The 12,442-nt window shown below is 49.3% G+C and overlaps 1 protein-coding gene across 1 annotated transcript in view; it reads left to right on the top strand.

Moving 5' to 3' along the window:
• The window catches only part of SLC24A3 (solute carrier family 24 member 3), a 483,939-nt gene that overhangs the window by 50,337 nt on the left and 421,160 nt on the right, over positions 1-12,442 (top strand). Inside the window, exon 2 of the mRNA XM_032351525.1 lies at positions 8,787-8,915. Coding sequence (XP_032207416.1) covers positions 8,787-8,915 — 129 coding nt within the window. The remainder of the gene's footprint in view (positions 1-8,786; positions 8,916-12,442) is intronic.

Below are 12,442 nucleotides of genomic sequence, written 5' to 3' on the forward strand. Positions count from 1 at the left end.
GCCCAGAATTTGTGGGGCTTCATGCTCCCGGGGCAACTCTTAGCTAGTGGGCCATGGGAACCACAGTCCTCTTCCTTCAGGTAGGCATCCTGGATGCATCTCTGAACTTCTAGTGGGTTTATGCCCCAGTTGCCGGCAGAAGCAACCTCCATTATGTGTCCTTATGTATCTAGTGTCCATTTCCCTATCTTGCTTTCCACTCTTCCTTCCTCCTCCTACTTGGTATCCCCTACAGGGGAAACTACTTGTACGTAAGACTTTATCGCAGACTTAACATTTGGAGAGCCCTAACCAGGACACCTCCCAACATGGTGGGCATTACACTGCCACCTAAAGCATTATTCTAGTGTCACAGCAGCATTTGAAGCTTTTGTTTGTTTCACTGGGTCAGCCTCTAGCCATTGTCTGGCCCAGGCTGACAAGGTATTTGGGGGGCAGGGTTAAGAGTCCCTCTCTACCATCAGTGGCCAGCCTCATCCCTTGCAGCCTGTCCTGAACACCTTATCCCTCAAAGCCATTTCAATCCCCATACAATTTCCTGGCACTCTCATGGCTTTATTAGTCTTGTTCATAGAAACCATTGGGAAGCTCTGTGTTCATGGTAGGATGAAAGGTATTTATGCAGAGAGAAAAAAGAGCTCTGTGTTTGGGAGTGCACTGCATGGACATGGTGAGGATGAAGGCCAGGGAAATTTTGATACAAATGTGGAGGTTCTCATATTTTCTTCCCACCCTTCAGTGAGTCATACAACCCATCCTCTTGGAGTGCATGACTCTCAAGGTTGGGGATGGAGGTGCCATGGGACCCTGTTCACCTTTGGTCAGATGACTCTACCCCGGATATAAAATAATCCAAGCTCAAGGAAACTTAGAGGTCAGATCACTCAAGCCTTTTCACTTTTCAGAAGCAGCAACCGAGATAAAGTGACTTAGCTTCTCCAGTAGCCTGGAGCTAGTTGCAGAACTGGCATAGAGTCCCAAGTCACCAAATGGCCAACATGGTGAATTCTTATGACCATGAGCCCTGGGGTCCTTGGAACAGACCCACTTGTTTTATTTAGTAGGGCAATGAAAGAAGATGGAGCAGGTTTGAAAGAGAAAGCTCTGAAACCAGGCTGCCGGAGCCAGATCTTTCAAGCCTTTCAGAGGACCCTGAGGACAGATCTGAGGAGACAGACATGGCGGGAAATGTCTCAGGGAGCCCACACAGCTCCGTGGGGGCCAAAGCGCCGTCTTTGGCCATGGCTCACATGGTGCTCAGTGAGGGGCCCTTCAGTTCTCTGAGGATGTTTAGGGGTTCCTGCGTTTCCAACTTCAGAGGTAGAGAGACCAAGCAGGGAACCGTACTGGGAACTGTGCAAGTGTTCCATGATGTCTGTGAACAAGTTAGGAGTAAAATAGTACTCACGAGTCAGCTGTTGAAACACAGCATCCCATGCAGTGGAAGTGTGAGGTGCACCCTGAATTCTGCATTTCTAGAAAGGTCCCAGGCTATGCTCACGCAGCTGGTCCCAGGACCACTTTGAGGAGCAAGGCTGTAATGGGAACGGTTTTGTCCAGGAATCTGGTAATCCTGAATTTCTGGTTCTGGTTTGCCACTAAAATTCTCGGCTTGTCATTGAAACATCACTCCGCCCCACCCCCCACCCCAGTCAAGGGGCATGACCCCTGAGGGGTGATACAGAATCCCCTGGGTATCTTTCCTGGGGATTCATGGATTCCTCCCAGTCCCGCCCAGATGGTGGCTTGAGTGAAACACAGTGACGCTGTGACTCTCCGGCATTGCCTGAGTTCTAGGCCAGAAAGACACAGGGAGGAGGAAAACCAAGCAGGCTGGGTATTCCTGGAGCTTACATGTGGGTTGGAGGGTAGGGAGGAGCAATAAGGACAGGTTATGATTCTGTCTGTGATATGTGATCTGAAGGAGGAGTAGAACTTTTTCGGGGAGCTTGTGGTGAGAGAGGTCCTGGAAGGTCAAGGAGGGCTGCCTGGAGGAAGGACTTCCCCTTGGCAGCAGTGAGGGACTCAGAGTCTCACAACTGGGCCTCCTTTGTTTGGCCATGGCACAGTCTGTATCTGGGGATCGTTTGGACTCCTGACTCATGCCTTTGGGTGGGTGCCTTGGGCTGGCCCTTGTCCCCAAGGCCATTCTTGCAGGAGCTCTGCCAGCCTCTGTGGGCCTGGGGTGAGTAAGTGAGCTGGGCTTGGTGTGAGGAGGGAAGGGAAGGCACAGCAGGGGTGGAGGACTTTGCGGGGGGCTGGGGAAGGGGGAGTAGAGAGATAGCTGGGCCTTCCTTTGCCCCTCCTATGGGTTGGTTTGCTTGGAGACTGCTAGTGGGACTGGTCTTTCCGATGCAGGACACAACTGAACACCACAGCATGGCCTGAAACCTTAGTAGCCTGCTGTGTGCTCCCTGCCCTCTCTTTCTGCATTGGATGCCCTGGCTTTCCAGCAGTGGCAGGCAGGGACTGGTTCCCTCTGCCCTGCAGCCTCCCTGTGTGTGTGATGCCTGGAGGACTGCCCCTTGGGCTGTGGGGACAGCCGCTCAGGCTCCAGTGTGCTCCACGAAGCTTTGGGGTCTCCCCTGGCTGGAGACCTGCATTTCCATCCAGCCCCCAGGAGATGCCCATGCTGTAGCTAACAGAACATTCTGCAGGAGACCTCCAGAAGACAGGGCATCAGCAGCAGTGCCTGCTTCTGGGGCATAGTTACTCCTCCTCCTCCTCTGCTCAGTGGAGGGACAGAAAGACTTCAGCTTTTCCACAGGGTTTTCCTTGAGGAGAGGTGTTGTGCTCCGGTGCTAGGAGGTTTGAATTCAGTGTGAAAGCTGCAGCCTGTGAATGCCGAATGTGGCTGGAGCACATACAGGAGGAGAACTTGTCCTAGTGCACTGGGTTCTCAGGCTCTCCCCTCTGCCCCGCCACCACACCCAACAGTGTGTAGAAGCAGCTAGAGAGAGGAGAAGTGTGTTAAACAGAGTGTGTGGCCTTCCCACCACACCGAGGCCTCTGGATCTACCCTTCTCTGTCTTTCTGGAAGCATTGAGGCAATGGAGAAGAACCAGCGCACAGCCCACTCAGCCTCTGGCTTTTTCCTCTCCTGGTGGTTTTGGAGAGCTCGCAGCCTCTCCACAGTTTGTGTTCCTTTCCAAGGACCAAGAACAGTGCAGAGAGACACACTCTCTTCTTTCAGCTGGAAATTCCATGTGAAAATTCACGTGCAGGAAGCTGGCGCCCCCATTGCCTCTTCTTCACCCCGGGAGAGTGAGAACCACTAGGCTCACCCTGGAGAGACTCTAGGAGTGGGGTCAGGAAGGGGGCCATGTGGAGGGTGCCGCTGGGGACCGGCAGACCTTGCCCCTGCTCACCGAGTCTGCAGAAGGCGGTCTGCTGGCTGTGGGCCTATACAAACTTGACCTCCAACCCCAGGGTGAAGACCCGGGGCGCAGAGAGTGGAGACAGCTGTGTAAACCACGGGGTGGGGTATTTATAGCCACGGTAAGGAGCGCTGAGCCAGCCTAGAGAGCCAGAGCCAGTCACTGTGGCCGTTGGCTCCATCTCTTGTTCTCTGTTAACTCGGTTTTCGGGACATTATTTCTTCAGTGTTGCGTTAGGCATTCTGGACTCGGTTTCCTCGTCTGCAAATGGGGGCCTGTTGTCCTGATCTTCGGAGCATTTCAGAGTGGTGGCTCTCTCTATCCAGTGTTCGAGAAGAAATGCAGGATTCTAGTTTTCAGGGAGGGGAGAGTTAACATGGCCTCTCAAAGTGAGCCCTCGAGGCCATGTCCCCCGGGCTCCTGGAGCTCTGGGATGAGGTGGGACACAACATACCTGGGTTTTGGAGACAGCTCTGGGCTTGAGTCCCAGCCTGGCCGCTTAACCCCAGCAGCAGCAGTGAGGCGGTGGAAACGCTGCGGGAGAGCATGGGGTGGTGTGGTGCGTACGCAAGGGGCATGCAGGCCAGTCGTCGCGTTGCCAGTCGTGGTGCAGCAGCTCGCCTGCCTGTCTGTGCCTGCCTGTGTGTCTGTGGGAGTCACCTACTCAGAGAGTGGACAGCCCTGTCTCCCTGAGGGGCCTGGGGCCAGTATTTGGGAAGGACGGAAGCCCTGTGCAGGAGAAAGCGTGTTCATTTTCAGGAGAAGGCTGAGATCTGGGGTACCCAAGGAAATCCATTCTTGGTGTCAGAAAACTTTGGGTTCTCTAACCCTCAGTCCCACTGAGTAAAAAAGGGTGGGGGGAAGAGAGAGAGCAAGTGAGCGAGAGAGAGAGAGAGAGAGAGGCCGAAGGGGGTGGTAAGAGCAGGAGAGGGTGAGCACACAGCTCTGTAATGGAAACTTGGCATCCAGCCTCTACTTCTTCCCTTCCTCAGTGCATGTGGCTTGAGTCTCGGCTTGAGAATGTCTTCCCCTTTCAGCAGGCACCCCGCACGCTCCCCGTGGCCCACCCCGTCCCCCCTTCTCAGAGCCTGCAGTCATCCACGCTGCTTCCATCGGTGACACAGGACCTGGGAGCCTCCTGCCTCCCTCCTCATGCACCCCCTCCCTCCGGACTAATTAGGCCAACATGCGACTTCCAGGGCCTGGCAGATGAGGAGCCAAGAATGCGGTGGACAGGCGCCAAATGTTTTTGTTGACATTGCTCAAGTGCAGCTCTGTGGATCGGCGTCTGCTGGGGCAGAGAAGTCCAAGGAAGCTGGAGATGCATAAAGGGAGAGCGGGAGAAACCCAAGTGGGTGCCTCTTCCAGTCCCCTTTGCCTTCCCCACGGCTCCTCCTCTACCCCCTGCCCCCAAAGAGCCCTCCAAGTCATGACCTATGGGACCATCTTAGTCTGTGAGGAGGCCACACTAAGTGGAGTGCCATGCATTCACTGGGGTTTTTGGAACCATTTTCTTTTCTGTTTGTGACGGCTTCGTGTGGCGTATGCCTCACCACTGTTCCTTATGGTTTCCGAGGAAATGTACTTCCTGGAAGTAAGTTTAGGGAGCCCGTCTTCACCCCTAACCTATTAAAAGGTTCAGGCCGCATTGCTGATCTGCCTCACTGTACCTGAATAATGCAGCCAGATGGACTGCATCCTCCCCAGGGATCTACCATGAATGTGGCCCTTGGGTTACCAGGCCTGGGTTCGGATCCCCATTCTACTTCGGATCCCCATTTGGATCCCCATTGCTTGCCGTGTGACCTTGGGTGAGTCTTTGAACTTCTTCACACTTTGGTTTGCTTATTTGCAAATGGGGCTAATGGTTCAAAATAAGACTGCTGTAAAATGAAACATGGATGGAATGGAAAGTTCTTTGCACATAATAGACACTCAGTAAATGGAAGCCCTAATAGCTCTTAAATGGTAGTTGGGGTGGTTGGCTATGGATTGGCTCTGATTTTAGGCAAATCTCTTCTACCCCGACTTCTTTACTTCAGAGGTAGGTTGACCCAGCACCAACTGCCCCGGCCTACCTCACCAGGATTTTGTGAGAACAAATGGAACGGGGTATAATAGTGTCACACTTGGTTCTCAGCAGGGAAAGAAGTGAATGCAGTACTTGCTGTCATCACTCTGATTTTCTCAGACTCTGGTCTCCACATTAGTAGTTCAGTGGTTAGTGGTCAACTATATTTTTGTTGAGATAAAAATTTGTAGGTTTTGGAATCCAGAGGTGCTGCCTTAATGGTCTCTAATGCCTGAAGATATTGAATCATTATGTAAAAAAAAAATCCTCTAATTTTCTGCTACAATAGCTGGCTTTATTTTTACATCTCTTAATTGGTATCAGCTTTTCTTTCAGAATTACAGAACCATGGAAACTTGGCCTGAGAAAGAACTTTGGAAGTCATTGGAAGGGACACTTGCTTCTCTGCAAATCTTTGGAGTCTCCCTAAGCATTCGGACTGTAGTACCACAAAGCACTTTTCTCTGACCCCGATTGTGAGAACAGCAGAGTGGCCAGTCTATTGATCTGTAGCACACCTCTGCCTTTGGATCTTATGCCGGCTGGGAAATGCCATCGGTGCCCTGCCCATATCCCTTTGTTCTTGCCTCTTCAGTGCTCGCTGGTACTGTTTAAGTCTTAGCATCTGCATTTCATTGTCTAAGGCCTTTGCCTAGGCACTAGAGCCCACCTTGGACTCCCATGTACCAAGTTCAAAGTGCCAGGGAATTCATGCCCCCTGGAAATAGCCTTCAACCAATGGCAGACCGCGGATAGGTAGATACGTACCTAAGCTTGCTCACCCCTGAGTATCTGAGCTACCTGTCTACTTTGACCCCCAGAGCTTTCCAGGGGAGCCAAGCTCTAGTTGACTCATTCTGGTGACTGGCTTGAAGTGTATCATCTGTTGGCTGTCTCCCCTTCCCCACCCCATGGTCCTGTTCCCTTACCGGTACTTCCTGGGGTCACCCCCCATCCCCATAGGAAAAACCCATGTTCAGATCCTCATTTCCAGGGCCGCTGTGGAAACCCAGCCTGAGACAAATGCGCCGTCTTTCTGCACACTTGCAGATCGTTTGTGACAATAAGGTGCTAAATTCACATTTCAGGGCTGCTTGTTGGATTTTCAGGCCACTGACCTTATTGTTTCTTCATGAGCTTTTGAGATTATTTTCTCTGCCTGTCACCATTCTTAATCCTAAGAGTTAACTGTGGAGGTTAACCAGATGACGCAAAAGCCTTGCTTTCACCTTGAATTAGCTCTGGCACTGTTCTCTTAGTTATGACTACACTGATGTCTGTGGCCACCACGTGGGCTTTTGCATTTCAGAATCTAAACTGATTGTTAATTCTCGTTAGGTTCCACATTCTACATTTGTGTGTGTGAGAGAGAGAGAGAGAAAGAGAGAGAGAGAGATGTCTAAAATAGCTGTTCTGGCTAATATGTGTAAGTTGTAATGAAATACCTTGATGATTTTATATCTGAGAGCAGATTCCATTTGACTGAGAAAGACCTTGGTGCATGAGCTGCTGCACTTATATGTGTCCTGTGGCTTAGGTGAGATGTCTACAAGCACTCTGATTTCCAGAAACTTCTGCGAGTCTTACTTTGTCCATCCCCAAAATGGGAATAGGTTTTTCAACCCATACTTACTGAGCACCTCCTCTGAGCCGTGGACAAAGTGGACAGCATCCCTGCTCCCTCTTGCTTTCCCAACCAGTGTCGTGAGGTTCAAATTCAACAATGAAGGTGGAATCATCTGGGAAACTAAAATTACCATGGAAATAGGGGAATGGGTATGATGACCTTCAGCTCTTCATTGCCCATTTCAGAACATCACACTGATGTGGCTGGATGAAGTGTTCCCTCTGGCCTTCTGTGAAGGCCACTTGGCCCATGAATTAGGCCTTTATCTTGTACTTAGATCCATTTTCTGCCCACCACACTTCTGGACACTCAAAGGGTGTCCCTTGCCTCACGCCACATCTTTCTTTAGTGCTAAGCCACCAGAAAGACTGTCTTTGCTTGCTGTTTCCACTGCCCAGTGGCTCTCTGAGGTCCAGCTCTCTTATTTCTTAGCCTTTGTCTTACTTGATTTGTCTGTAGGTCAAGGCCATTGACCACTCCTGAAATTCCCTTTCTGCTCACCTTGCCTTATGCTATTACCTGTCCTCTTTCCTTTCCTTTCATGATCCATTCTCTAACGGAATGTTGAATTCCCCATGACCTCTTCTCTTCTCTTTAGTCCCCTCCCAGAAGACCCCATGCATCATGTCTCATACTTCTCCCTATTTGCTTATGACCTTCTAGGTGCCGTCTGTAGCTTAGCTCCCTCCCCTAAGGTATCTCCATCCCCTGTGCTCACAGGCAGCTTACCACCCTTTCCGTGCTCCACAACACTTCAAGTTCAACAAATCCTTTATGGTTACGTGCTCCTTTCTCCCCTCTGATGTGCCCTTCATCTTTGTTCTGTCTCCTGGCACGTCGGTCCCTACAGTCATCTCAGCTGGAGTTCTCACCACTGTTAACCTGCTCTTCCTGTATTTCATTCAGTGGTTCAGTGTTTTCACATTTGTGCTTTCATCTCTTGTTTGTGGAAGTCTTGATATGCAGCATTGACTGGCCCAGACTCTGGGGATGTTGACATGGTGTCCTAGCTTGGGGAACCCTCCAGAAGCAGTTCCTGAGAAATTGTTCAGTTGTGAGAGGTTTATTTGGGAGGAGTAGATGCTGGTGGGCTCGAAACAGTCACACTGACTTCATGGACCTAATTATACCCATCTCTTCCCAAATCCATGTTCGGTGAGGTCAATGTGGGTCATGTTGAACTTGGCCATGATGAGAATATTTACACTATGGAAATAGGCCAGTGGCTCCAAACAAGGACACCCCCTGCCCACCCCTTCCAGAGAGAGTTGGTTGTTAAAACATATATCAGTGTGTTACTAGGAGTGAGGAATTAAGGCAGAAAAGGACAGCAATTAATACATTGTGTTTTATCAGGAGCATTACACTGTAGACAGCTGGAGCATAATCCCAGTGGAGAAGATTCTGTAATTCAGTTTAGAATACGCATCTTGAAGTCATCCCACCGGAGTGGGTGAGGTAGTAATATACCAGTCCCTCCCAGTCAGTGGCTGAGGGCAGCCTCTGTCAGGCCCAGCGGGATCCAGCAGTGCAAGGAAGCCAGCAGGCAGTCAGGGGCTGCGTGAATGGAGTATAATGATAAGACCCAAGGTGGGAGGAATAGGCTCACGACTGAGCAAATGGTGGCTGATGGAGGTGCTGGACATTCAGCATTGGGAAAGGCCAAAGCCCAGCTGTTAGTGATGTGTGGTTATGCTCTTTGTCTCCCCAGACCTCGACTTCATGGACCTCCTAGGGGAAGACCGACAGTGGACCGTGGGGAGGAAGTTAATGCAGGTGAATGACACTCTGACTTCAGAAGATGCAGGACTCCGGAGCAGCAAGAACTGCACTGAACCAGGTAACAGTTACAGCTGCTGTTGTGCGCAGTGGCTGCCCTTTTCTCTGGTTATGACTAAGGAAGAGCTGGACGCCATCTTCTCCCTTTGAGTTCTAACCCAGAGAGATCTTAATGACATTTAGGGCAGGTGTCTAAGAAACTGAAAGGGGACGTTCTGGGTGTGATTCTACCTCTGCATTCTTTTTCTAGGGCGTGGGTGAAAGGTAAGTCAAAGTCAGCGACCCTCATGATTCTGTGCTGATATTGAATGTGGGGGCTGGTGTTCTCAAGTGGGAAACTGAGTTGGGAGCAGGATGGGTGAGGGTGTTTTCTGGCCATCTTTGCTTTGATCTTTGGAATCCTCTCTGGGTGGTTTTTAAGCAGAAGCCTTGTTTCTGTCACAGTAAAGAAAAAGGGGGTGGAACCATATCCTTAACTGTGTTGTTGGTCTTCTTGGGAGAAGTGAATATTCATTTACCAGTGGTCATATTTAATATCTGTTGTGTCTTTATGTTGATCTTGAAAGGAAAGCAAACATAAAGGGAATGAAGGGGACTTGGAATCGTCAGAACCCAGCCCACCAAATCTCAGAAAAGGCAAGCACTTCTGGATGGTTGAGGGCCTTGTTAGTTTCAACCAGGGGTCAGGAAGCTTGTCTCACAAATGGCCAGACAGGAAATATTTTAGCTATTGCCACCCATATACCATGTCTATAGTTTTTTTTTTTTTTTAAATCATCCTTTTATAACCCTTTACACATTTAAAAACCATTCTTAGCTCATAGACCATACAGAACAGGCATTGAGAGGTATTAGGCCTGTGCTGTACTTTGCCAATCCTGACTTGGGCTGTTTGGCTCTCTGGGACCTCCTTTCCATGGATGGTGGGAACTTGGGCCCCATGCATGCCCCTTCTGATGGGTCAGGAGCTCAACCATGTGTTGATCCCACATCCAAAGGCCAGTCTCATTTTTAGTGTCACACTGCAAAGATATAAATAGTCTTCATTGCAGCCCAAAGAACCTTAGACCTTTGAAAACAGAAGTTGCTCTGTGAAGTTGTGTGTCTGCCTTTTTTTTGATAGAGGTGTCCTTCACCACCATCCTGAGAGTTTTAATAGTCTGTTCCTAGGCAGAGCTGGAAAGAATTAAAAATCAATTACCAGCAATCCCCCCATCCCAAACCCACAACAACCCACAATGCTACATCATCTATATTCCTCAAGCTGGAGAATTCAGGGGTTACTGTGGCTATTACTAAATGCTCTGAAGGAATACCCTTGAAGGTTAGTGAAGCACATGGCTGCTCCATGAGCTAGAAGCAAAAATGGATGTGATGGGTTTGAGTGCCAGACTGAGCCAACAGAGCCTTTTGTAGAAAGATGCAGCAAGAACCCTGGTTGCTGATCTGGTCACGTAGCCAAATATTTTTCAGTGTCTTCTGATAACTAAGAGGCAGGTAGTGAGCAAGATGTCAGAAGACTAGAAATACTAGAAAGACTAGACTAGGAGGCCAGTTGGCACCTTTGGTATACCTTTGGTATGGGAAATAATGGAGTCACTTGCAGTACAGTGACTGGCTTCGGGTTGAGGTCAGCCACCATGCTCAGGGCCAGTGGTGATAGAAGGGCTTCTGATCCCTGTTGAGAGATGTATGTTCGGGGGGGTGGTGCTGTCTCTGTGAGTGGCATTGTTCATTGTATCAAGAAGTATCTTTTTCAGAGTGATGGATGTAGAAGAATAAAGCACATTAAAACCATTTCAAGAGAGGAAATGACTCAGCCCCCAGGTAGAAAGGAAGATGTCCAGGTTTTTGGTGTTGACAGAAAAGGCACAGGGGGAGAGAGGAGGAAGGGCTTCTAGAGAGTAGCAGGAGGAGAACTAGAGCTCATAATGCTCAGAGCTAGTCCAGAAAGAATAAAGACTCAGAAGGAACATTCTCAGTGTCTTCATTTGGGGGCTATCGGAACTGGGCTTGATTTCTGGGTGCTGGACCTCAGAGCCAAAGACCACAAGGAAGGTGATCATGCCTGAAAGAGGAGGGGTCCTTTTTAAGTCCTGACACAGCAAGGGCCTGCCTGGAGTCTCTGTTATTCACCAGACCTGCCTTGACCATCCCAGGCTGCTGTGACCATTCTTTTTGCTAAATGTTTTTGGACAAAATGTCTCTCACTGTGCTGTCCAGTATGACACTCAGTAGTGACTTAAATTCAAATTAAGTCAAATTAAATACATTAAAAATTCAGATTCTCAACTGCACTAGATACATGTCAAATACCTAATAGCTGTGTATGGCTCATGGCTACCATATTGGAGATCGTAGACCATTTCTGTCATCACACAAAGTTCTATTGGATGGGCAGGTCTAGAGCTTCCATCTGCCATCTTTCCAGCTTAATTGCAGGCACCTCAAGGATATAAAGTGGACATGTAGATTTGAGAGTTCGTCTCTTCCTGGGTTTTGGAATTACCCTCCCCTGGATTTGAATCCCAGCTTAGAAGCTGTGGGCTTTGGGCAAAATAGGCTTTCTGAGCCTCTCTCTGCTTCTGTGAGAAATTGAGGTAATCATTCTGACTTTTCATGACTGCTGTGAGAATTGGTAATGAAGTCATGAAGTATGACCAGCTTAGTGCCCTGTGTGTGGTAGTTCTGTAGTAGGAGTTCCCCCATGAATTGCTGGCTGTTGGGGGCAGCCATTCCTCCATTATAGGTGGGTCATGGATACCTTCTCCAACCCCTCCTCATAGGAATGGGCACATTCTGTTCCTCTTGTTCTGTCAACAGGCCACATCCTCAGGTGGCCCAGGTCTGACCCATCAGGAAGGTGGGCTGAGAGGTTCAAGCACTATTTTCTAGTACATAAAAGCTTGAAAGATCTCGCTATGGTAATAAGCACATCACCTCTGAGAAATGCTCTCTTTCTACAAGAACGTGGTCAAAATGTGACCACAGACACAGGTGACCCCCAGTAGCCTTGGTGCTCTTTCCAGAATGCTGTTGGAAGTCTGCTTCTCAGTTTTCATAGAACAGATATTTTATGCAAAAGTGTTGAGAGCAACAGCACTCATAACATCGGATTTGGAATTTAAATACAGTAGTATTCATCTTCTCTACCTCTAACTTACTGTGGGAGGGCGGGATTGAACTGGACTGAGCCAAGGCCTAGTCGCCCAGGTTTCCTTAAGAGGTCAGAGGGCCCTGGAGGCAAGGAATATTGCTTGTACTGGTTGAATGCAGTAGTGTCTGCTCTCAAGAGTCTTCAGTGTAGAGGCTAGGAAGGAAGCCATGTGGTTTCTGGACTGACCTCTCTTCTGCTTTGTGATGATGTCAGCAGAACAAGAGTGTACTTCCAAAGATGATGCATCAGGCTTCCCTCTGTGCTCAGAGTAGTGATTATTTACTAGGGGGCCTGAGCATTTGGGATGCCAGCATGGCCCATGACCATGTGAGTAATGGTGTCAGGGTCATAGGCAAGAATTAATTTGGTTCTTGTCATAAGGTACACCTAGTGCTACTCATCATGTCACTGGGCTTCTCAGACTGTGCTCT

Source organism: Mustela erminea, chromosome 7 (genome assembly GCF_009829155.1).
Source record: "Mustela erminea isolate mMusErm1 chromosome 7, mMusErm1.Pri, whole genome shotgun sequence".
Lineage (NCBI taxonomy): Eukaryota > Metazoa > Chordata > Mammalia > Carnivora > Mustelidae > Mustela > Mustela erminea.